The 26,119-nt window shown below is 44.0% G+C and overlaps 2 protein-coding genes across 2 annotated transcripts in view; both read right to left on the bottom strand.

Moving 5' to 3' along the window:
- The window catches only part of gata2a (GATA binding protein 2a), a 9,361-nt gene extending 3,940 nt beyond the window's left edge, over positions 1-5,421 (bottom strand). Inside the window, 5 exon segments of the mRNA XM_035662592.1 lie at positions 444-501; positions 503-584; positions 3,260-3,832; positions 4,636-5,071; positions 5,313-5,421. Of these exon segments, the coding sequence (XP_035518485.1) occupies positions 444-501; positions 503-584; positions 3,260-3,832; positions 4,636-4,864 (942 nt within the window). The 5' untranslated portion in view covers positions 4,865-5,071; positions 5,313-5,421.
- A 12,616-nt stretch (positions 5,422-18,037) lies between these two features.
- rpn1 (ribophorin I) lies at positions 18,038-24,538 on the bottom strand. Its single transcript, XM_035662591.1, has 10 exons — positions 24,178-24,538; positions 23,418-23,482; positions 22,589-22,895; positions 22,287-22,496; positions 22,010-22,202; positions 21,216-21,315; positions 20,985-21,123; positions 19,808-19,927; positions 19,429-19,674; positions 18,038-19,060 (listed from the first exon to the last, which is right to left on the bottom strand). Exons 1-10 carry the CDS (start codon positions 24,412-24,414, stop codon positions 18,878-18,880), a joined length of 1,800 nt encoding a protein of 599 aa, XP_035518484.1. The 5' UTR covers positions 24,415-24,538; the 3' UTR covers positions 18,038-18,877.
- Between the last annotated feature and the right edge of the window lie 1,581 nt (positions 24,539-26,119).

Below are 26,119 nucleotides of genomic sequence, written 5' to 3'. Positions count from 1 at the left end.
ATAGATAGATAGATAGATAATTAAAATATTTATAAGTTGTAAGTATTAAAGCAATAAAGTAAATAAATGATGGCACAGACAAATGTGTCCGGCTTCAGTAGGGTTAATGTCAGAAGTGTCTGTGCAGCTCTGGAGCAGAGTGGTAATGTCCACGCTGCTTTTCATTTACTCAAGCATGGTGTTAACTAAAGCAGCATGGGCATTGGTATCAGTAACAGTATCAGAAGTACCAGCAATAATGATAGCAGGAACAATGGCAATAGTAGCAGTATTGTAACAGGCCATGAAGGCGGATCATCGGGGGGTGAGAGGGACAAACAATTCCAGGAAGATCATAGGGAAAATATAACTTTCCTGGAATTGTGCTGCCGGCATCTGCTTTGTGCTCATATTTGGGTGCCTTCTCTCAGAGTAAAGCGATGGAGTTAAGAAGTAGGACTCACCAGTCTACGTTTGGGCTTGATAAGTGGTCGGTTCTGGCCGTTCATCTTGTGGTANNCAGGCGTTGCACAGGTAGTGGCCGGTACCATCCCGCCGCCACAGGGGGGTGGAGGTGGCTCCACAGTTTACACATTCACGGCCCTCTGCATATAGTTCAAGAGGAGGAGACAAGGAAAAAATTTATATAATTAAAAAATTCACCCACTGTCAGAAGCAACACATAGCGGCTGACTGGCCCCACTGGGCAACTGTGCGGCGCTGGACGACCCCAGGTGGCCCTGTAATATGAAGTCAAAATCTGTCTCATGATGGCACTACGTCCATATCACAGTGCAGGTGTACCAAGTGTGTACGGCTGTCATGGACACAGACACCTCCATGTAAACTGATCCAGAGTGGGGAGGCCAAAGACAGCCACAACATGTCCAGAGGTGTCCAACAAGAAGAATGAGACACACCATCAAATTAGGACTACATTATTCATCAACTCAGTGGGCACTCATGAGAGGAAACATAAGTGTGTGGTGGTGGTATTAAATGTGCCGGACACTGTTGCAGTCTTTGATGAAAAGCTTGCATGCCAGTTGGCAGCAATTAATAATATAGAAATGGCGTTTCGATCTAACTATTTTGATGAGGTGCGTATTAGTCTTAAACAGCAGCTGAATCTTAAATAGACTTCCTTTACATTCTTGCGCTCTTCTATACAGAAACCTGCTTTTTTAGTTATTCCCACATGCTCCCCTCTCCCATTCAGGTTTGACTGACTTCAAACAGCCTGTTGCTAAACCGACCGATTCATTTAATTCAAGTATCCCTCTCTCCCTAGAGCATCACCTCATTATTCCTGTTATAATGCAAGCGACACCCACAGTCCCACCCTCGCTCTACAATGGAATCTGACCTGAGCAAAAAGCTATGTTCCTTTTGAAATGCATCTCGCCGCTTTTTTCATGTACCTCCCTTGTCTTCCTCTTAAGTGTTTTCGCAATCTAGCGACCACATTAAAGTGGGTTCATTAACACTTAAAATATTCACCAGCAATGACTGACAAATTATGTCTTACGCAATGTTTAGTGTTGAAATAAGAAAAGAAAAATGGGAAGCTTCATGTGAAAGGTAGGTTAGAGAGGAGGAGGAGGAGTTCTGGTTTGGGGCTAGTTCAACAGGAAGCCACATTACTGTAAGGTATATGTGCTGACAGCTGAAATGTCATTGTGGCATTTTGTACAACAATCAATCACCATTACTGGCACTGGACACCGACTTTGATAGATAAGAGGCTTTTTAATGTCGTAGCTGATATGTTTGTGTTACTGATTCAGGCACAGTCTGGCCAGGTTCTTTTAAATGTCACAGTATAACATTTCTCTGCTACAACAACTCACATTCACTCAGATTATCAGCCACTGAGCATTCCCCAGGCGTATTAAAAAGCATGGGGACAATGGATGACAATATTGATAATTACACGACTACATTCGAAGCAAACTTGTTAATACTCTACGGTGTCTGTTTCTCGTCCATTAATCCAAAGTACAACAGCTGGAACAATGCAGGGAAATTACAGACCCATTACCAGACTAAGTTGTTTTTCAAATGTCTGCACATTAACGTCAGGAATAAAGTCTAAATATTACTCCCAACATATGCAGTCTATTGAATCAGGTGCTTATCCAGACAGTCAGATAATAGACTGTATTTTATTATAAACAATTTCCCTGGCTTTGAGAATTTTGAGAAAAAACAATTATGTGTTTTTAATCAGGATTACTCAATGCACTGGTCTCCAAACTACAGTAACATTAGTTATTTAATACCCTCTGGTCTGCACATAGAAGCAGATCTACTGTGGACCCTTGCCTACACTCCATGTCAGTGCACTGGGCCAAGGCCATGCTTAAAAACACAAACAGCAGGGCTCTGTCGCCTGTGCTTTGTTAGTACTGGGGAGAGCTGTGGGCGGGGTGGAGGTCGTGATTTGTTCACTTGGAGGTATACAGGATATGGCAGGAGCCAGGGCGTCGTGACTCCTTCATTTTTTAAGTGAAATAAAGGCCACATTTAAAAGAAAACAAGCCAGTGGCACGAAGAAGAAGCCATTTGTGTGAACATAGACCAGTAAATAATGGAATAAGTCGATGTAAAATCCTCGGGAAAATTGCGTTACAGAGTTTATTCTCTGATCAAACTATAATCACTATGATTCTTTTTCGTCAAACCAACAACAACAAAAACAACAAAAATAATTGATTCACTTGAATTATAATGCCACTTTGATTACGCGCATAATGGGCCTAGCTGGACATTTAGTAAATAGTTGACCTCGATTAGTCTGATGAGTTTCATCAGAGGTTGATTCTCTCAAAAGTGAACCCGTTTAAGCTGTGGGAGCTTACAAGTGCGCGATGGGACAAAAGATACGAGTTGTCAGGACAGGTCCGACATGGAACCGATCCCTCTTTTTGTGAGGGACCCACTGGAGCAACAGGTCCTGCTTATAAAATGTGGTATCAGTGAATATTTCATCATTCACTATTTAATATATATATATATTAAAAATAAAACATAAAACAAACACATGCGCAAATTCCCGCATGACAGTGCCCACCCACTTATATAAACTATATACAAGGTATGACAGTAGTATTACACGGTGACCAAATAAACAGGTATACTGGTGACTGACTGGGTACACTATAGTGTGTAACGCTTCGCCGCTCAGCTGAATAAACCACAACCATTGAATAAGGCCTCTATCAGTGGGATCTGCCAGCTCATGTGAGGGGAAGAAACTCAAAACACAAGTGAGACTCACCTGAGCTCGACCTGGCTTTGCTCTTGCATTTGGGCGTAAAGCTGGAGGAGGACCCGCCGAGCAGGCTGCCGGGGTGGAAGAGACTGCCGCCGTACTCGTGTGGAGGCAGAGAGTAGGCCGGGTAGGTCGGGATGGGGTGATGCGTCGCCGGGCCCTGGCTGTTCATCGAGCCCAGGCCGCTGCGGAGCGGACTACAGCTCTCCATTTTCATCCCGTCTGTCAGCGGCACCTGGTACTTGATCGACTCCTTCTCGTCCATTCTGGTGGAGGTGGAGGTCGGGGAGGTAGGCCCGGGGTCCGGGGATACGTCTTTCGGGGGGGTAGGGGGGAAACTGTAGAGGTGCGGACTGGAGTGGGACGCCGGAGTGAGCGACGACACCGGAGCAGTGCCGGTGCTGCTGCTGCAGGGGTAACCGGAGCCGGTGGTGTGCAGGCCGGGTTTGCTGAAGTGGCTGACCGCCCATGCGTTATGGTGGTGGGCAGCGGACAGGGCAGCTTTCCCGGGGTCCAGCCAGGGAATACCGGGGCTGTGGATGAGGTGTGGTCGACAAACCTGGTTCCCGGCGAGGCGAGCTGAAATCCAAAATAATGTAATATATTTAAACTTTTCGTGACACCCCAGTCTTGCCCTCAGATTGCAAAACAGAAAGACCTTCATCTTTAAAGTTACCTTACCTGTTAAATACTCAGAATTACTCGAGTCCGACATTTAGTTTAAGATGTAGATTAAATACTGACCAATTCAGGAAAAAAAAAAAGATTTTTCTCTCACACGGTTAATTATCCCAAAAATGTTTCCATTAAATGACAGTAGCTTCACACAGCTTATCTTTTTAAGATCGACTTTCTAAAGGCCTACTGACTGCAGAAAACACACCAAACGCAGCTTCTCTTCGGGCCAGTATCTTTTCATCGGCTGCAGCTCTCGGACTAAAGATTGTTATTAGTAAATTTGCCGTTTTTATTTTATATCCGGGAAGTGCCTCTCTCTCTCTCTCTCTCTCTCCCTCCAGAAACCCCTGCCCCAGCAGAGAGGGGTTAAATGACATACTTCCCTTTCCTCTCGCTGTCATTTGCTAGAAATTCCTTTTATGTTTGTGAATTGTCCCAGAAAAGTCAAGACGGGCTTTTTAGACAAATTACTGCACACTGCATGAATTGTTACGCTCATAGTTTCTGTATTTAATTAACAGACCTATTTCACACACACACACACACATGCAAACACACAAATAATGTAAGCTCTGTTTGATCACTGATGAAAGATATATATATATAAAAAATCATTAATATTGTCTTGATAAAATTATTATTTTTCAAACATGTTCCTCATTTCTCATCACAGCCCTCACAATGTAAACATGAGCGCATCTTACCGTGTGCTTGGCTGTATGTGACCCTTGCCCGGGAGTTGGTGTAGTAGGGGTTCCCTTGAGAGTCCAAGTGGTTCAGAAACATGTCAACTTCGTCCTGGGGCAGTAAAGGCGCCATGGGCTCCATGTAGTTGTGGCTCAGACTGTGGTGGTGAGAGTCCGGGTGCTGGCCGTTCAGCACTGCGTGATGGTGCGCCATCCACCGAGACTGATCGGCCGCTGCGACCTCCATGGCTGAGCTGGCCGTCTCCTTTCCTCTGAAGGCGACTCTCTGTGTGTGTGGGGGGGGTACTTTTAGGCTATGTTTACCTCCAAGGTAAAGGGACTTAAATCCTCCTTACAATATAGTTCCTGAGCTGTGAAAGTCTCGGCTGTGTTTATTTACTTCAGAAATAGAATCCTTAAATAACCCGGTCTCCTGCTTTCTCCTCAGTTATACCTGCAACGAGACGAAAACAACATGTTAATTCATAAACAGCGTGGCCGTTGCACCTCTCCTTCCGACCAAAGAAGAAGCATCCTTAATACTTTATACAGACTAATGATAACAGTTGGCATGAGAAATAAACTGCGCATTCCTAATGTCTAAAGGTCGAAAACAAAGTAGTGCAATGTTGAAGCAATGCGTCCAGTCTCCGCATAAAGGAAAAAAATACAAATGTCTCCGCTGGATAGGATACCTGTTGCAAGTTCGATCAGCTGACAGCAAATACAGCTCGGACGTGTAAACCTCCTGATCCGTGCAGTGCTCAGGCTCATTAATGAGATGTGGCGCAGACTGATGCGGCTGGCGCCAGTAAATTCCCATATCAAGCTACGTGAGGCGGGGCCTCGGTCTGAGCCAATCACAGTCAGCCCTGACACAATTGGCTCGCTGCATCCCTGCTCTCCTTCATTCAATTTCCATTTCCCTGCACCGAAAAACTAAAAGACTTATCAATCAGCAGTGTAATTTCTCGGGGGTCTTTCTCTCTCATGAAGCTCACACTGAATGAGCAATCGGCCCCTGATAATCTGCTTTTTTAGCGGCAGTTATAAGCTTAAAGACAGACATCCAACATGAAGGGAAATTCACGGCACAATGCATGGCTTACTATTAAAATGATTTGGAAAGAGTAGTCTATTGTAAGTCGCCTTGGCCCGTATGAACCCATCTGCAAAATATTTTAAGAATATAAATGATCTGCGACACATTGTCACGACTTTTCGCTGCGTTCAAATGTCGCACCCACTCGCAAAATGTTTTTTTCTTCTTTAACAATTAAAGTGACTGAGTGAGCATTACATTACCAGTAATGACTGTAAGTGTTGTTTTTCACATACTGCTGTTATGTAAATAAACAGCATTTTCAGTGCCTGTAAAACCAACAGAGGAGGAGTCGATTTATGACCCCGAAATTGGCCCCATTGTTAGGAGCGCCTAATTGTCTTTAATTAGTAGCAGGGCATTCCTCTTGTGAAAACAGTGGTTTTGTCTCGGGGACAGAGTAATCAAACACAGTTTGCATACTAATGGCGCCTCTTTCTCACTTGATGGCACCAGGGATGGGCGCAAGGCCTCACCTATAAAACCAGTTGGTGATCATCATACTGTCTGTTGACGCCCTCATTCATACCTCACAATACAAATCAAACCCCCAAACAAAGGCGTATTGATTTGTTTTTTTTAATTCTTAACAGTATTTTAATTTGCTGCCTCGAATGGATGGATTCAGAAAATAATAATATTTGATGTAAAGGCAAAATAAAATAAAATAAATATTTTGCTCTAATTGCAGAATTAGCTACAGTGCGTGCGTAAAATGATCAGCCTGTGCGCACCAATCCATGTCTTTTCCCACAAAGGTATACCTATACGTGTATACATCATTTGTGCATGTGTTTGTGTGTGTGCATGTGATTGACAGGGAATAATTGGAGGGTTTGCATGGAGCCTAGACTGGCCGCCACGCCGACGCCTGGACCTGACGTCACAGAATCAAGGGGGGAGCTGGGGGTGTCACGTGCAACTTCTGATACCTGGACAGATTCTCTCAGGTGAAAGACCCCTCATAACTCTGATGATACAGTATCCTGATGCAGGTCATTAGGGTCAGTCATGCTCTGATCTGATGTTATACTTGTCCTGTAAATGTGTGTGTGTGTGTGTGTGTCAGTAATCAGTCATTAAATCACTGGCAAGTTGCCAGGGGCCCTGAGTTGATGAGCTCAGCCCTTTGAGCTTGTCAACAAATTAGTGCATGTGGGGCAGCGCAGGACGGCCACCTGAATAACTGACATTCCAGTGAAAAGAAGCACCACAGTTGGCAGGTGGAGTGAGAACATGCTCGCCTTAATACGCCTATTCCTTTTATAAATATTGTACTATAATGCACAATTGATCAATTATCAATGATACACTATTACTATGACTAATAAGAGAAGCTATTTTATGCCCATGCTTGAACCTAAAGCAACAACGACTCCCTCTGTTCCACCATGAATGGATGACCAGTGACGCTCTTGTTATTGAGGCGAGTAATGAAAGGACTTTTTTTTTTTGTCTACGCACTGTAACATGTCACATAGCCTGCAGTGGTCAGTTTCTGTGTTGTGTTCTGGCTGTGCTAACTACTGGGCCTTGGAGAGTGGGTCAGGATCAGACTAGCTGCTGCAGCATGCCCATTGTTGTTTGCATGTTTGCCAAATAGATTACTCAGCAGGATTTAGCCCTCTGTAATTTATACCTTCATTAATCCCATTTGTATCTGTGCTGGAACAAAAGATGGGAGAGGGTGACGGAGGGTTAGTGGAGAGGGTGTGTGTGTGTGTGTGTGTGTTTGGGGAGGGGGGGGTGCTGTTGCTTTCCCTCTGTCTTTCTCAAGGACACAGCAGTATTGTTTCACCCAGGGATGCTATCCTAGACTGTAGAACACTATCCCTCTCACAACACCTCCTGCGCTGGGTGAGAACTGTGTGCAGCAACTGTGTCGCTGTGCAGCCACAGTGGCTAATGAACAACAAGATTATCATTCCGATCCATGCTGTTATTAAATGGGATTGGCTTTATCTACCTGCTTGTTCCCATTGGGCACGGTCATCCATCATTATCCAGAGTGGAGGTGTGTGACTGTGCGAATATGTGTGTGTTTGTGGGGGTAGTGTGAAGAGCCACAGTGGGGCTTGTGAAGATAAGCAGAGCCAGAGAGAAGAGAATGACACAAACCAGCTGAAGCATTATTGTCCCCTTTACTCAGGGCTAATTAGATCGAGCCAGGGCACTGGGGGGCTTTATAGACACAAGCACCCAGACACAAGACCAATATAACTGCTGGGAGAGGGACCTGGATGCTGCTATGAGAGCAGCACTCACCCCCATTTAAGCAGTTTGAGCTCAGACTAATAACATTTCAGAATAGGGCAGGACATAACACACAGTGCACAGTTAACAGAAAGGAGTATAGATGATTCCTAGGTTTACAACCAAACCCCTTACTGGAGCTATAAATACAGAATCATTTTGGAAAAAGTTCTCTACAGCACAATGGTGTTTGATAAAAGGTGTCAGAGATACAGCAGCAGCAGTGTTACAATATGTTCGTTCATTCATTCCTTAAAAAAAACTGTCGGTTTCTTTATTACTCCTATGCCCTAACCTACAAATCTATATTACACACACTCAGTGCTCACAGAGCTCCACACACTTCCTGTTATTTGAATTATGCACAAAGGAGACATCCTGCATACAACAGCACAGGTGAGAGAGAGAGAGAGAGAGAGAGGGTGGTGAAAAGGTGCCATGTATTCACTGGAGCTCCTGCATGCCTGTGGAGACCCCCCCCCCCGTCTCTGCTCCACCATTGTACCGGTGTGATTGCTCTTTCTGATGATGAAAGATTTTTGCTCGAGTCATTATCCATTTTAAAAGCGTGACAATTGAATACTTTTGTCGTCACTAATATCATGCTGATGATACACTAATCCATTTCGTGATCGAGATTTTTTTTATGCCCCTAACACCTTGCCCACAGGCAGAATTAGGTGTGCTTCATTAAAATTGACTGTTGGTCGCCTACATACGTGACCGCTTGAATTATTCCAAATTTAAAAAAAAAACCAGTGCGTCTGCCAGGCGCTGTATTAGCTCCTATCGCTAGGATTATTATTGATTTGGGCTCAGTTTCGAAGTCATTTTCATTGGTCGCTCATTTAGAAAATAAAAAGGAATATTCCTATATATAGGCCTAGGTGAGCCTACTGGTCTGAAAAGAAAAAAGTAAAAGCAGACTGTCAGTGAGAAGCAGTTAGAATACAATACATAAGACTGATTACTGATTAAATATTGTGCTTGTATGTAATGTAATATTACATACATAGGTTTATACAGTTCATATTAAATAGCCATAATAAACTAATGCTGATTGTGAAGCTGCAATTATGAAGAAACCGTAAAACCAACAAATACTATTCTGTAACAGTCAGGAAAGCTACACGTCAACTAATACAAGTAAAATAACCTTAATTAATAATAATTATTATTTTTTGCTACAATAATATAAATAACGACCGATGAGCAGATTTTCTTAAAACATTATTATAGCCTACCTATAGCTTGGGCTACTATAATCCCCGATATTTATTTATTTAATAATTTTTAAACGGTGAGAACAGTTCACAAAGAAGATTTTTAAATGTCAGATAGTCTTTAAAAAATAGGAATAATTCACTGACCTGCTCCAGCAGAGGGGCTGCGCTTTCTGAGTCAGACCAGAGAAAGTGGGTCCATCGGATTCACCGCGCAGCGTCTGGCGCTTCTCTCCAAAATAACGGCGCAAAATAAACGACCGATGGGGGGGGAAAGGTGTCCGGACGAGCCTTGCTTTTAAAAAAAGAAATGCTGTTAAGACAACACGGAACAACCGGGGCTGGCTGTGTCATCAGCCGGCAGAGAGCGGTGTGTGTGCGCGCAGTGTCTCCCTCCTCTCTCGCTGTATCCCAAACCTCTCTGAATATGTGCAAAAACTTGAGCGGCCGTATGAGAGGCTGCAGCAACACAGCAACGTAACGGCACGTCAGCCAGCAGCATGTCTTCCGGGTCCCGGTTAAATGGACAGACACTGGCAGCAGTACCTGTTCCCAACGTGATCAATAAGTTGCCCTCTCACGGAGGATCCCAGCATTGTTACATCGAGGACCCCCAGGTCTACTCTCAGCTACAGAACCCCTCTGACAGACTCTTTGGTGTTGGCTGTGAATGGGAGCACAACTGCACAGGCCTACAAACTACAGATGGGGACATTTTTTAACGCACATCTTTATTTCTCAGTAAAATAATAAAGAAATGAAATGATTGCATTTGATTGAGGACTCCCTGGGGTCTTTTTGAGGGCCAGTGGGTGTCCCTAGTCCCCACTTGTCCCAGGTGCAAGATAATACATGCACAATCATTGTGAGCAGTTTGGAAGTAAGTTGTAAAGGACCGATGGCAGCTTGTAGCAGTAGTCGTAACTGAGGTCCAGTAAACACCCAGAGCTACATCGGCTACACCTGCTTTAGAATATTTCTATCTGTCGTGTTGTTTCACTAAATTGTGTGAAAGGATGACAGCCTCGGACCTAATTGACTTAGGGGGATTTTCCTTCATGACCTCCCCCCCCCCAGCCCCCCCGCCCCCCCCCTTCCCTCCCTGCCCTGCGCTGTCCTCCTCCTCCTCCTCCCCTGTGTTAAATGTGTAAAAGAAGAAAACGACGGCCCCCTCCCTCCTTTCTGTGTGCTTTATATCCCACACAGTAACAACAACTTTGTAAAACATGCAAAGCCCCTAAAATCTCCTGCACGCGACCCGGGCTCGTGCGCGTTGCCGGAGCCAGGCAGGTGCAAGAGGCGCGAGGACCTCTGCAACTCGGGGCTCGTGCTCCCTAGAGTGCACACGCACACAAAAAGAAGAGAAAGAAAGGAAAAGAAAGAAACAAGAAATGTGAAGTCGAAGTCTGACTGAATTAATAACATTTGTTTCGATGTTTAAAATCACTAGAGCAAAGATAAGACGGGGCACAATATTTGGCAACTTCGTTCAAGATGAATAACGAATAACATGTAAGTGCTTTATGGCTTCTCAGTATATTTGGACTCATGAAGCCTGAGGCTCCTGACATGAAGATTGTCTCTTTTTAAAAGTTTAAAGTATTTTGTTGCAATCTGAAAGAAATGTATTCTTTNNTATATGAGGTTCATCTTTCAGTTACAACGTCTGAGCTCGTATATTAATATTAAAACAAACACAATGCATGTGAGTCAACAGTTCTGCCTTTTAAAATTCTTCATTAATTAGAATCTAATTAGTTGAGAATTATGACAATGGTCTTTGTGATCTGTCTTTCAGATCCGACAACAGTTCACCATCAATCTGGTTAAAATCAGCTGGTCAGGTAAATTAATAAAACACAAATGTTACACCAATCATTGTAGCCACTGTCAGGGAATAATTACCACTTGAAATGACAACCACCAAATTTAGTCTTTTGTTATTATTATTATTATTGTTTTTGTTTTTGTTGTTGTTGTTGTTATGTGTACACATCTGTTTTCTATCTATTATCACTATGTATCTATCTCTTGTCTATAAAAGCCGATAATGTTATATTTGAGTCTACTTGCAGTTGTTTTGTTCATCAGTTTTCTGCATATTCTGCACGAGACTCTGTATGTGTGCGTGTGTGTGAGTGCGTGCACGGTTTTCGTCAGGCACGATATTATATGCACACTGCATTAGATGCCAGGGCCCTTCTTCTTCTGATTATTACCAGGGGTAATATTTCATCGGCACCACGCAATCTTTGTTCTCTGTGAAGATAATAAATGGCCTAATCGTTATCAGCAAACTGCTGGGGGTGTCAGCACCGACCGAGGCTGGAAGCGGGGTCCAAAGTGCTGCTGAATAAATTGGTGTTCCTTATCTCTCACTCCCAGATTATCGCCGCCTTTTCAAACTTGCACAACAAATACATTCAATGCATCTAATGCATCATTTGTAGGGAGGGGGATCCCGCAGGTTGATAGAGACAGATAGGCGCAGGGAATGAGAAATATTTACACGTTTTATGCACTGCAGCGGTACCGCCAATATGAGCTCTGTTTGGCTTTAGATTTAGTTTATTGGCCAGACAATTGACACACACACTTTACATATCAATACAAGCTATATTAAACATACATCACTGTGATATGATGCCTATCTGTCTGATTAGTCCGATTACTGCTCTGGGATGTAGCCTCTTTTAAATGTACACCACCCTCTGGAAATCCGCACAGGCTTTGCTCTACCATACAGCTCATTTAGAGTTTTTCTTTAAATACAGCAGCATTGTTACACATTTACAAATCCTGAAAACTTACAGTTGATTAAAGTATAGCCTACATTTTTTCTTTCTTTCTGGATAAAAGCCTAAAATACAGATAACGCATCGAGCTCCATTTCCAAGTCCAATTGTACTTGTGAGAATGATTCCCTACTAATAAACACATCGAAACATGAGAGCATTATCTTCAGTTTCACTGGAGGCTGAGCCGCTGATTTGGTTTTGTCTGGTCAGTAGGCCTACTTCTCTCCAGAGCCAGCGGGCCTCACATTAGGCCTGTGTGTTGTTTAAATACACTGCTGCTGCGGTATTTGGTTAACGGCCAATGGTTGCTGTAATTTAGGACACAGAAGACCTGCTACATTTTTTGTATTGATGTCCGGCGAATGCAGTTTAATTGAACGGATAATGAGCCGAGCGTGGCCCCTTAGTTCACCTTTTTTTCCACGGCTGACCTTTTCCTCATAGTCTTAAATATTTAATTTATAATTTCAACATGCGGAAAAAAATACTGCTGCAGGACAAACGTGGTAAGAAAAAAAATGCTTGTACGTCCATAATGCAGTATTTATGAGTGACACACACACACTCCCCTTTTAATACCGTGGCATCTCCACCGGCCCCGGTGCTCTGATGGTCTCCTAGACAACCGAGATAACGGTGCAGCAGTTTTCCATATCGGTCGCGGAGTCTATTATAGCTCGGGATTAGCTCTCTTTCCGAAAAGGTCATACACAAAGTCACCAAACCTGCCTTTTTCCAGCCCATGTGGCCCCCGCGTCAAGGAGCACTTATAAACATGCATGTGCCATTTCATTTGATGCCATTATACTAATGGCACTGCGCATTTTCCTGCGCTAAAAAAAAGTAGTAATATAAATGAGAGCCTCCTGAGGAGATGGAAGAGCCCAGTGTCCTCAGCACTGAGGCTTCACACTGCAGGAGACACGCAGTCAAGTCACGCAGGAGGAAATGTGCTGTTATGTAGCGACCCCTGGCGGTGAGAGGATGCACTAGCACTACAAGAGCAGTCCTGTGTGTGTGCATGCTACATATATTTGCGTGAGTGACTCTGGGGGATTGAGCAAGTGAGAAATTGTAACAATCAAGCAGCTCAGAGAGGGAGGTGGACTACTGCACAGCTAGAATGTTCCAGCTGGGATTCCCGGTGGCTGGACAGGAAGTTAGAGGAGCTCTGACAGGAAGTGTGTTCTCAGGGAGAGCCAGCATTGGGTGGAGAGAGGGAGTGAGGCTGATGTTTCCTGTTGGCTCTCTCCACATGCTTAGACGCTGGGCTTATTCTGTCCGCCCCCTCCCCGCCCCCCATTTCTCGGTTCACTTCACACCCGAACACACATGTACAAACCGGTATGCAAATGCTTTTAGCAGCATCCGCCTGTGCTCACAGTGTTAAATTATAGTATTGCTATTAGTGGACAGTGGTAAGCCAAGACAGTAGATCATGTGTGCGAGGTAGGATTGTGTCACAGGATGCAGATGTCACCACATGAAGTGAAACTTCCTGCCCATCAAAGCAGCCAGTGCCAGTTTAATGGACTCGCATTCAGCAGACAGTGAGTACATGGAAATAAGGGAAGAAAATTCAAGAGGGAGAGATGGCAGAAAAGAGGAGGAGAGAGCAAGTGGGGAAGGAGATTGTAGGTAGAGATGTGATGGAGCGATATGTGGATTGCAAGAGGAAAAAATCTCTTTGTCTCTCCTGAGCTCAGTGGACAATCAAAGTTTCCTATCAGCTCTGGAGTAGGGGAAATTGGCTGCCCTGGGAAGGAGAGGGCCACTCTCACAGCCAATGGGAAGTGCCCCTGTCACTCTAATCAGGTCCGATAGAGAAAGTAGGAAACGTGTGTGTGTGTCTGTGCACACGCTCAGACAAGAGTGCTTTTTAACAGAGAGCAGCTTTGTTTCACTCGCCTTCATGTGATCCAAGATGATACAAAGTCTAAAGTAGAGTCAGACCTTCATCTGCCGCTTATCCTCTGCACTGAGGGACATATATGAGCCACGCGGGTGCGTTTTTTGGCACAACTTGCCCTGAGAGGCATGACCATCAGTGCTTTGATGGAGCGCCATGTGGCAGAGATCAGTGGGTCTTAGTGGGGAGCTGTGGACAGTTGCACACAAGGGCGGCAAGGGAAGAGGATTACTGTCTCATCGATACAAATCCATACAGAGAGGGAGGTTGACATCAATATGCACACAGATATAGGCAGAGCGCAGAGGCTTTGAGCAAAAGTGTGCACGATGTAAACATCTGCATGAGAGGAGCACGACAGAGGACTTTGATGCTCGCCCCTTTTTTTGTGCCATCCATCTTTCCTGCTCTCCCTCTGTCCCCACCTCCTCCATGCCAGACAAGAATGTGTCTCTCTGCACCCGGGGCTCAATCCTCTGTTTGAAGTCCCATCTCCATCTTTGCGCTCCCTACACCGTCCTTCCCTTCCTCCGTCTTTCCATCTGTCCGACCGTCTTATCTGTTAGCCCCGCTCCTCCCCGCCTCCCGCAGCTGCAACGAGGGCCACAGACGCCTTCATTGTCCTCCTCTTCCTCGCCCTCACGCTTCTGCACCCGGCCAGATCACACCTGCCACCTGCACAGGACGCAGGGCTCCGGGACCTTAGCCGCGGGGCCTTTCATCCATCCCTCACCTCGCCCTTCAGAGCCTCTCATCCCGGCACCCTGTCACTGAAGAATGGCCGGTGCAGAGGGCCAGGGCAGAGCGGGACACAGAGCGGCTGTTGTAAAGGATGTGTGTTTTAAGCAGAGCCAGGGGGACTCAACGCAGGTGAGGTGTGTTTGAGGGCGAGTTTTGAGTTTAGATTCGAGTCATATTTCTTCTTTTTGACAACATCCTTTTATGGCTGGGTAGCAGGATTGACAGAATTGAATGAAAGTACGTATGTCGTGAGGAACGTGGAACTGAGCATGTGTGTGTGTGCATAATAACATGCTGACAGTGAGGGTGGTGGCTCTGTGTCAGTGATTTATGAGAGTGTGCTGTGAAGGGTCTTCTGAGCAGGATATTGTTCCCTGACTGGTGACTTCTGCCTTTCTTTGTGTGTGTGTGTGTGTATGTGTGTGTATTTTAGAGCGAGAAAGATTAAGAGGCAGAGTACGGCAGGTGAGCCCTCAATGTAATCAATCACCACCACGTCACAAGACCCAGGGCCTGTGGATTACCCCTTCAACGGATACTTAGTTTGACTCCACATTTTTCTGCATATTCATTATTCTTCTGGCAGATAAAGAAAGAACACACTCTGCATCATTACTATACTTCAGGAAAGGAAGATAATAATCAACTTCATGTCTGAGGGGGGACCATGACAGCTCAACCACATGGCCCAACCAGTCCAGCACCCTGCACAAACCCCCTCATCCACCTCAAACACACACTTACACACACACGGTTTGCCACATCAGGATACAGTGCAGCACATGAATTCCGGTTTAAACAGTATTCTGCTCGGCTTACGCCAACAGATAAACCGCAGTTCTTCTGCGACCGGTAATCACATCCTGGACCAGAGGACAGGGCTGGAACTGAAAAGACTGTAAGGCCAATCAACCAAACACCAACACCACACAAGACAATGCCCTGTCAGTGATACAAAGGCCAAATGGGGAAGCAAATGCATCAACAAATCGATGTATGATGACATAAACCTTAAGGTCCAGCCATATTCTGTGATGCCCCTTCATGACCTAGGTCCAGCTGTATTATAATCACGTCCTTCTAACATTAAAAAATGGCTCCAACAGCTCAAATGTGTCTTATCCTCAGTATCTGAGCCTGTATTTATCTAACCTTTAAGAATTACACTGAAAAGTGCCCTAAAGACACATCTAAAATCTTCTGAAAGAATAAGGCACATTTATCAAGCAACTTACTTCTATTTACAGATAAAATCACATGATTATTAATCATAATCTAAAAATGAATAGCCAATCAGAAAGGCAGTTTTCTGCCCTACAAAGCCTAAATACAGTCACATTACATTTGGTTCAAATTGAGACCAGAATCTAATCTTACCATGAAGAATATACCATACAAGTGTGTGATTTCTGTTTTTTTTTTAAAGCATGTAGATTTCGCAAGAGCTCAAAAATGGAGGTAAAAAACAGACAGCTTTCTGGCTATTCAAGGCTAGCTGGCAAGACAGCAAATTTACAGTTTTTAATTTGATGCTCCAACATATTAGTTAATGAGTTTTTATTTGTACCAGATAAATAAAACTATAACAAAGTCTCACTATAATGGAGAATAATGGAGAAGCAATAACACCAGTAACACCAGATGAACTAGTCCTGCTCAAAGCTAACTATCCTAGCTTAGCAATAGTAGCAATAACTGCCATCTCTGCAGTCTGGTGGAATTCACATGATTTCATGTTGTTAAGCTTCCTTTAAAATAAATAAATATAGTTTATTAAAGAGTGATTGTGATCACACTAGGTCATTGACCCAAGAGCTGAAGAAACAACATACTTTGTCATGTTTTCCCTATTCTGTCTACATTATCTGAACAGTGACATCTGGTGAGGAGTCTTAAATCTTCAAACCCTTTTTCTCTTAATTTCACTGTTTCCATAGTTACTGCTGTCTGCCTTACCTCCAACAGCAATTGCCAACAATCTACATATTGATGATATATAAAATATAAATGGGGATGAAATAATAGGAAATTGAAAGCAGGGGAATGCTGCTGGTGTTGGCCTAAATTAGAGAAAATAAGGGTAATTTAATACCACAAAGACAAGTGTAGACCATGGAAATGCATATAAACGGATCGCAAACAAAATCAGTGCCAGCTTTATTCGATTCTCCTAACCCTTTCTGAATTTCACATACTGCCATTTCAAAACGTGACCCAGAAGCTGCATGCTGAGCTCTCCATCCAAAATCTACTCTGACTCAAGAGACATGTGATGCTCTGTTAAATTTAAGTTTTTAAGAAATTTTACAAACAGCTTGATAAATGCAACAATGGTCCAAAAATCCTGGTGACATCATTCCTTTTCAAACTGCTGCGGTATCATTATGAATCTCCATCACAGTATTGATCCTAGGATGGAGAGCAGGTCAGAGAGCTTAAGCATACTGATGAACTCAGGTCTTAACTAATTTAAAGGCCAATGCTTCCTTCTATAAAACCTCTCAAATCCACACATTTTAAATGAGTTTTCAGTCCCCAAAGGAATCTTTCAATCACGTCAGTCCAACATTTGAACTCACAGAGTGACCTGATAGCATCATTACAGAGTGGCAAGCAGACGTGAGCTCAGTGGTCTGGTGTTGAGGTGGACGTGTCGAGGCAGTCTGCCTGCTCTGCTCTGCTGTGAGAATGAGACTCGGCGGCTCACCGAACTCTCTGCTCCAAATCTCTACTCAAGTCCAAACATAGAAACAAAAATGCCATTGTGTGCCTTTTCACCAGCACCGAGCATCAGTGCTAACAGACATTGTCTTCGCTTTCCCCCTGCTGTGTATTTTCAGAATGATTATTGTATGGCACATACAATATGTTAACATTATCATTGTGAGGGGAACGGGGCCTGTTATTATAGAGCAGGAAATGACCTGCCACGACCTCTGGTGACCTCACAGGGAAAGCGATGACCTCAGTCTGACCCTTATGTTTGTCCTGTGCTCCAGGACAGGTCGTCTGCTCTGCTGACTGGGGAGGAGAGGGTGCTAGGTGGGGTTACTCTGAAACAAGGAATGCAACAATGTGTTGGAAATTCCCTCTGATGTGCCAGTTTTAAAAGGGGGCACCAGTCATTCTGCAAATGTATTTTATTTTTATTTTGGGATGTTAGGATGACATATTTACCTATATGTCAGCAGATTCATCAGCATTTAAAGGGTCAAAAGACACCGCAGTGTTGTTGGAAGAGAAATAACGGCCTCTGATTTGGTGAAATGTCGGTTCTTGACACAATTGCACCCTCTTTTGATGAACTATGGGTACTGCTTTCCCAAATGAACTAATACACAAGTCAAAAACAGAAAACTCCATCCATCTTCTCTTCTAAAAAACATACTAAATAATGAGTTTCTCAAAACTTTATTTCAAATTGACAGCTTTTCATACAGTTGCCCATTTCACAAACATCTGTGTCCCATCTCCCATGTCTTTTCTCGCATATAGCCTAATCTCATGAATTCACTAATCTCATGGTCAAAAAAAAAAAACACCACTTACAAAACAAAAAAGAAAAATCATACAAAATGTAGAAAATATGACTGATGTACATCAAGCAAAAAGTGTTGGGGATGACACAGAATCAGAGCTTCAAATTTGTTCAAATATAAACGTCAGCCTGGGGCGAGTAGAAAAAAGTTGTAAGTGCAAAAGAGATAAGATCGGAAAAGACTTTCACCTTCATACTTAAAAACTAGATGATTCAATCTTAGAAAACAGCGTATGTGAGTAAAGACATGAGACCGAAAAACACTTGGGCCCTTCAGCTAGCTCGTTTCAACAAAAAAAAAGTCCCATAACCATACATACTTAAGAGGGGAGGGGGGGGCGAAGAAAAATACAAAGTCCAGAACATAGAAATGAAGTGTCAAGTCTGAGCAAGGTGTGCGAAGTTGAAGTATAGCTCAACAAACTCAAAAACAAAAACAAAATGCTAAAATGACGTAGCTGCTGGAGAGCTGAGCACACAGTGACCTCGAGTTTATCGCAAGGCACAAGATAAACCCATCACTACCATAAGATGAGATGTTAACAGTCCATGTCTGGATTCAAGGATGGTAAAAAAAAAAAAAAAAATGTGTAAGCATTTGTGTCACATTTAATTCTCATACATACAAATAGTCGGCTGTATGTCGTAGTAAGGGTGGTGTTAACTGTTTCTGTGTGCGAGTGTGGCAGGAGTAGTTTAGAGGGCATCCAACAGACTGTCAATTCGGCTGACGAGCTCCTGTCTCTTGCTGGTCAGAGTCTTCTCGCTCTCGATGTAAGCCTCCTTCTTGACCTTACCCGCCACCAGTCGCTCCGCCTCCTGGCATGAGCGGCACACCAGCTCCTTCACCTGGCCGTCCAGCTTCTGCACCTCCCCGACCTGAGAGCACAAAGAGGGGAGTGATTAGGGCTGGGTACGGGTCAACAGTTTCGACACCAGACACCAGTTCCTGAACGAACGAACGTTCCTGAACACCACGTCGTCTGAAAAGCTCTCGGTCTCAACTTTGGTGAGGAGAGATTGCGCAGTGGTTTCCATCCCAGTGCACAATGAGGTGAATGAACTCACCAATGAGCAGATACAGGTTGGCTGCACTGGCTAGCTAACAAGCAGCATAAAGTTCAGTAGTTGTCTGTACTATTCGGTCGGTGCAATAAAAGTATCAAAGGACCCAAGGTACGCATGCAGCCCTAGGAGTGAGCCTCACTGCACATTCAGTTCACTTAATTCAAATGTGCGTCACTCACCTTATCAGCCAAATCGGAGCCCTCGGCTTTGAGGCGGGCCTGCAGAGAGCTGATCTCGTTGGTGAGAGTGCGGTGGTCGGCCTCCAGAGTCTTCCGCCCGCTATTGAGCGCTCCGGTGTCACGGGACTGCTTGTAGCGGTTGACCACCTCGTCCATGTGTCGATACAGACCCAGGCGCTTGTTAACTAGAGTCAGCACCTGCTCGGTGATGGATGCGACCTTCATGCGCACCTCAGCCGCAGGATCCTGAGCAAAGAAAGACATAAAGCTGATTTAAAACTGATTCATAACACATAAGAGTATGCAGAACATCTGACAAAGGAGGGAAGGCCAGCAGACCCCAGGGTCCCTTTATAGAAACACATGAATGTTGTCATACCTTTGTGATGGCAAAGTCCAGGCGGACGTAGATGATGACAGTGAAGAAGAGGATGTAGAAGGCTCCTACGACCAAGAGAGGCTCCTGCAGCATCAGGATCTTATTGAAGTTATAATGAACCTGGTAATCACAAGAGAGGTTTATTCATTCAGATTTCAACACAACTTCACAGCTCAAATCAAATTCACACAACTGTGAAGAAAGTCTAGTGAGGGTGAAGTTTTACAGTACATATTACATTAATGTTTAAAATTAAAGATCTGTACAAAAGCATGTATCTGAACTGACTGAAAGGTTTTTTCCTATTGCATTTTATGCTTTATTAGATAGCAATAGTAGAGAGATGAGAGGAAATGAGGGGAGAGAACGATGTGCCCCATAGGTCCCCGGCCATATTAGAGGCAGGAATGTTGTTGTGTCTTAACCCATAGGCTATGAGGGGCGTCCTGTGAGAAATGTATTTTCCCTAAAATGAAACATGAGAGAGCTAAATAACCCCACATTTAGTGCTGAAACAATTATGGATTCATTAGTAGTTGATAAATAAAATTTGAATAGGTTACTACTCTAAATAATTCATCAATAAAGTCATTTATGGAGGTACAAATACAAAGCCTGTACTGCTTAAAGATTCTAAAATGTGAAGATGCAGCATTGTGAATAATGTATTATGAAAGTACAGTACAGCATATCTACATGTTGGATTAGGCAAGTACTGGCATAGCAGCCCCCTTGTAGTTTTTGGTTTTGGTCAAGTGGAGTCATTATAAAAAGCACTAAACATCCAAATGCCCACTAGGAGGCCCTAATGTAGGTGATATCCATAGCAACCTACAATCTAAAATACACGTAATTAAGCTAATTAAAAGGCTTTACTGATGACTTGTTCCTCAAAGCATTTTTTTATTTATCTTGATAACCTTGCTATAAAAACTTTAACAAATCTAAAACACGGGCTGATGTAAAAAAAAAAAAAAAAAAGGGTTTAAAGTTTACATTCTGGGCTGAAGGTGAACATCTTGACTGCTGCAGAACACAATTACCTTCAGGAATTTAGTGTTTTTTAACATCTGTTGAGGCTGAAAAAACAAAACCTGTCTACAACTCTGCAGGTTATCTGGCTCCACTATTAACACTGTTAACAATCTTCTGAAAATAGGCTGGTATGTCATCTTACCACAACATCCTGGATGTGATGCTCCACTAGGTTGTTCTTGGTGGCAACCAGCACTGGTCGGCCAAAGGTATCCAGATACGTATAATGCAGCTGGTTTGGCATGCGATCAATCCTGTAAGGTGTATCCACGTGGATGTTCCTGATAGGGCGTGACAGGGGAGAATGAGAGAAATCAGCATACAGACTCTGCACTCAACCTTACATTCTGTAGAATTGCTTGCAAACACTGACCTGGCTCCCTCTGGCAGGATGATTTTCACAGTGAGGGAGTCAATGACCTGGTCATCATACACATGGTCAACCAGTCTCATCTTCAGTGCATACTGGTCACCTAGATGATAAAATTATGTGACACATTAGCAACATATACTGGGACTCAGTGATTAGGCAGGATGTGCTTCAAAAGAAAGCCTGATGCCAGCAGCTTTGCTGAGGTGGCCCTTGATCACGACACTGGTTTTGTCTTAATTATCCACCTTTCCTCTCAGTTTGGAGTCATTTAGAACATGGAAACCAATTGGTTTCTGGATAACCGTTATAAAGCCTCAAGTTTGGCATTATGGCTGTTGCCATCTTGTTGTTTGGAGCTGTGAAGGACACGCATTGCTACTCATCGTACTACTATCCTGTTTGGATCGGACTAAGAACCAGTGGATACACCATTGTAGTAACTTGTCACTCACAAGGTAACCCTGCCCCAAAAGCGCCCCCTGCTTTATTGTCCATTTTACACTCAATGGGACCATAGTTTACGAAATAAACATCCAGCTATGTGGAAGAAGACTTGAAACTAGCAACTGAACTCGTTAGGAAAATGTTTACTTAGGTAATAAATGAGTGAGTACTAGGGTCATTTTCTCATAGACTTGCATACAATCAGACTTCTTTTTAGAGCCATTAGAGTCACGCCTTCCTGGCCATTAGAAAGACTGCAGGTTTAAGGCACTACCACACTGGCTTCCCTTTTCAGAGCCATTAATCAATCAAAGGTAGTTTGTTAGTGGGGCGGTCAGAGATCAACTCACCCAGGGTGTAAAGGTACTCGTAGCTGGGCAGATTGTAACCAATCATGTAATGGGTCTTCCAGCCTCCGAACAAGGGGAAGCGAGGCCTGACCTCCACCTCCACTGAGTCATCCAGCACCTGCAGATGAGAGGTGGAGATGTTGCCGATCTCATCTCTGTAGTAGACGTCCTGGGCCGAGGCAGGAAGGATAGTCTGTTGGGGAGGAAGCATATATAGTCATCGTCATCACCCTAACAGTAAAAACAAGTCAGACGATTGGTTTGTTTAATACAACACCTTGAAGGATTTGACAGATGAGATGCCGCTGTCTGACTGACGTTGATAATCGTAACGTGAAAAAGGCCCCTTCAGGACGGCTCCTGTGTGCCTCAAGTCGATGGTCTCTTCCACAGCAATGTTACCCCAGTGAGAGACCTCAATGGTCCGAGTGATGCTGCTGATGGTGAGGAAGGGCGTGTTGTTTTCGTAATGGATCTTCATGGTATCCTGGACCGCAGAGAGCACACACACAACACAAATTTTTTTGCAACGTTCCTGCACATTCACTCGAAGCTGGTCAAATCTGGTCAGAGGTTTACCTCGCTGAACGGCGCCACATCGCGGAAGGGTCCGTACTCGACGATCTCATCATTCTTGCTGGGGTTACCAAGCTTGGTGTAGCTCTCCACAGTCTTGGAAGCCAGGCGGACACGCGTGGTCTGGCTGCGGGTTGGGTATGGGGAGTACAGGTAGTGGTTCCCTTGGAAGACCACCAGCTGGCGCTCGGCCTGGGTGATTTGTGTGGGGAAGGGCTTCAGGACGTGGCTAAATGTCATCTCCACCTTCGCTTTCAACTGAGCACCTGCTGCCAGAGTGGAGGGCAGCTGCACTTTATAAAACTGCCCGCTGTATGGGGACAGATAACATATGACTGAGAGGAGCATGGGTAAAAATACATTTGCATAATGATGTTAATGCTGCTGCTGTAAAATATCAGCTTCTCTACAAACTGCAGTCTTGTTTTAAGGAATACATTTTTGTATTGTTAAAAAACAATTCATATAGAGGGGGTGGTCCTCATACTTTATAGTATACATGGAAGATGGTGCCAAACTGAGCTTTATATTTATTTTATTTAAGTCATTTTTGTCAAATATTATTTAATAATCAAACACTTTTTTTAATTAAATGTAACTTTGACAGAACGGCGTGTGTTGTGAGCGTTTGATTGCTGAAGCAAGGAACTGTGGGACAACATTATTGGTCTTCTCTTCTATTGGTGTTTTCTTAGCTAAAAGGTCAAACTAATTTAAATGTTCTATCATGAATGCCACTCAGACACTTCTGAGCATATTCATTCATTTAGTGACTGCTGTAAAATCAGTTTGGTTGTTTAAACGGGCTTGAGCCTCTTGTTTGATCTCTTACCTTTGGCCTGGAATTGTAGTCTGTTGGAGTTCAAGTGTGCCATCTTCCTCCTCATCACCCTTGACCTGTGGAAACATGTTGGTTGTTAGCAAACTCTCTTTGGAATGAAAACACTGTGACAAGCAGAATACAAGTGAGAGGTTTATAACGCAATCAATAAAAGCACCTTGAAGAAACCGTGTATAGTGTATCATTATGTGTAGGAACAGAGCATTGATACAGTGCACGGTGGAGGGGGCAGGCCTGCGCAGTCACACACGGAAGTGAGCTGCCCAGCGCATACGTGTCATTCAGCCAGTGACAGCGTGCAGCGCTGCGGAAGTAAACGTCTTGTTACCTCAACAGTTCAAAATGAACTGATCTGATGGTACAGTCATGCTCACAGCACATGATGCAAACACCGTGCAATAAGCAACACACATCTTCAAACAGTAGCTACTGTTGGCTAGGCTAACTGCAGAGCTGGCTGCAGGACCACAATGCATCACACCCCACAGCCCAGGCTCATAGCCGACATTACAACAGTTCAGTGAACTCTGTACCATCGTATGGGAGCATGATATTCACTCGGGCACTGTGGCAGTTTAACACAGAGACATGGAACAAGTGAGAGCATCCAGATCCGGTAGAGCCTCGATCTGTGTAACCAGTTCACTGTGGAGTGGCTAACATGCTAAAGCTAGCGAGCCGGCTCCAGGAGCGCTGGTTGTGTATGTTATGTTCACTAATGTTCACTAATGTTCACTAATGTTCGACCTACCGAGGCTCCGATGTATGCCAGGTGCGGGGCCAGGTCAGCCTCTACCGCCAGCACGAAGCTCTGGACGGCAGAGTGTCCCTGGTTGGACAGCACGATCTCCGCAGTGATCTTAGCCAGATGAGTGCTCAAGTCCACAGTCCTCTTCACCTCCTCGTTCACCAGACCGTCCGCTGAAACCTCCCAGCTCACGGACAGAAGCAGCAGGCAGGCGGCCAGGAGCGGAGACTTTACAGCCATGGTTGAAGACAATAAAAGAGCTGCAACACCGGGATCAGAGCGGGCACACTGTGTGAAATGTAGAGCAGCAGAGAAAGGCCGCCGCGCCGCTCTACATCAGAAAGGATGACGCTACATTCGGTCCGACGTGATGGCGTCACGGCGCGCTCGCTACAACGCGCCGAGCGTCGGAAGTGAAATGTGACACAAGCAGAAAAACAATCACTGCGACGTTTTTAATGATTTTAATGTTTCATTCTGAATGTTGGTCCCTGACCGACTGTCTGAATATTAAATATCTGCAGTATCGACATGTCCTGGCCCGTGTCAGGCTGACGTCAATATATCAATAAGATTTGTGCCGTTTGACGGACTAATGATGTTATAAATGTATTGTATGTGGCACTTGTACTTAAACATACAGACAGGCCAAAATAGTGGGACAGACTGAAGATAGGTACAGAAGCACATTACAAAGTAAGGTCCCTTATACATAAATGTCCAAGTCATATTTGAAAACAGTGGATTTGCATGCTGCATTCGTGCAGCAAAAGATAAGGTAACTATGGAGCACTGGATAAAAAAGTCTGCCATATACCTTAATTGTAAATGGAGATTCAGTTCCAAAGAAACTATAACAAGGAGGCATGAAAGCCAGCAGCATGAAATTACCTACATAAAATAAGACACATTTTCTAGTTTCAGTTAAATGTTTCATCGCCACATGACAAACACACAAATACCCAGATGTTAGAGTAAGCTGGCCAAGAGAGGACATGGAGGCTGTTGAAGCAGCTAGACGGAGGACCTAAAAACTCATTATTACACCCTGTACTCTGGCGGGAGATGAGGTGGGACTTAGGGAGTGTCTTTAATGAAAAAAGAAACATCTGTGGATATGTGAGTGAAGTGTCTCTGGAGTATCAGCTGCTAAGAGAATACCTCAGCTGCAGACATGGGGTAAAGACCCTCCTTGGGTGGCACCATGGCAGACAGCAACGATGGACATCAGGGTCTCCCACCAGTGGCTGGTAAAGTCTGGAGTGAAGGACAGCAATGAATGACTAATCTTAGCATTGGGGAGGGGGAGGAGGTCACATTTTTGCCTCAGGCCCTCTAGCAGGTTATTCTGGCCTATTATGCAACACTAAAGGAAAGCCACATTTCACTTGCAGCAGGACTTTAGATGAAAGTATCTGTAGGCCATCATTTTGTTGTTCTGTTTCGCATTAATAAATAGTCAGAATTGTTAGCTAAGACAGTGGTTCCCAACCTGGGGGTTGGGACCCCTACTAGGTGTTGCCAAAGCTTCACGTGGGGTTGCAAGGCCTTCTCGATTTTAAAGCGTGCTAGAAAACTTAAAAAAATATACAGGTAGGCCTATATCTCATTTGTTCACTTTTGTAAAGAAAAGTAAATGTAAAGTAAATTGTCTAATAGAACAATGGCACAAGAAATTACTGAATGTGTAGTAAGTATGTATGATTGTTCAAAATTATTTAAAAAATACTTCATACATACAGATAATTGTATTAAAAGTTTCCTAAACAGGAAATAATCTGCTCAAACTTCATCCAAATAATCCGAATCAGAATCGGGTTTATTGCCAAGTAAGTTTACACAAACAAGGAATGTGCATTGGTGCATAAGAATCACAAAAAAATCAAGGAATTAAATATAAATAAAGGTAGAAAGCTCTAAAGCTGTACAAGAATGATATTTACAA

Source organism: Morone saxatilis, unplaced genomic scaffold, assembly GCF_004916995.1.
Source record: "Morone saxatilis isolate NCDOM2014 unplaced genomic scaffold, NCSU_SB_2.0 Contig18, whole genome shotgun sequence".
In the NCBI taxonomy this organism is placed as follows: Eukaryota; Metazoa; Chordata; class Actinopteri; family Moronidae; genus Morone; species Morone saxatilis.
Note: the sequence above shows the minus strand (reverse complement) of the source record. Positions and strands in the feature narration are given on the sequence as shown.

Excerpts from the sequence above, each read along its gene's own strand:
- rpn1 (XM_035662591.1), bottom strand. The coding sequence starts at position 24,414 with ATGGCTGTAAAGTCTCCGCTCCTGGCCGCCTGCCTGCTGCTTCTGTCC. Across the intron at positions 21,316-22,009 it reads CGAGTACCTTTACACCCTGG|GTGACCAGTATGCACTGAAG; the intron begins GTGAGTTGATCT and ends TTTATCATCTAG. Across the intron at positions 19,928-20,984 it reads ATCACATCCAGGATGTTGTG|GTTCATTATAACTTCAATAA; the intron begins GTAAGATGACAT and ends TGTGATTACCAG.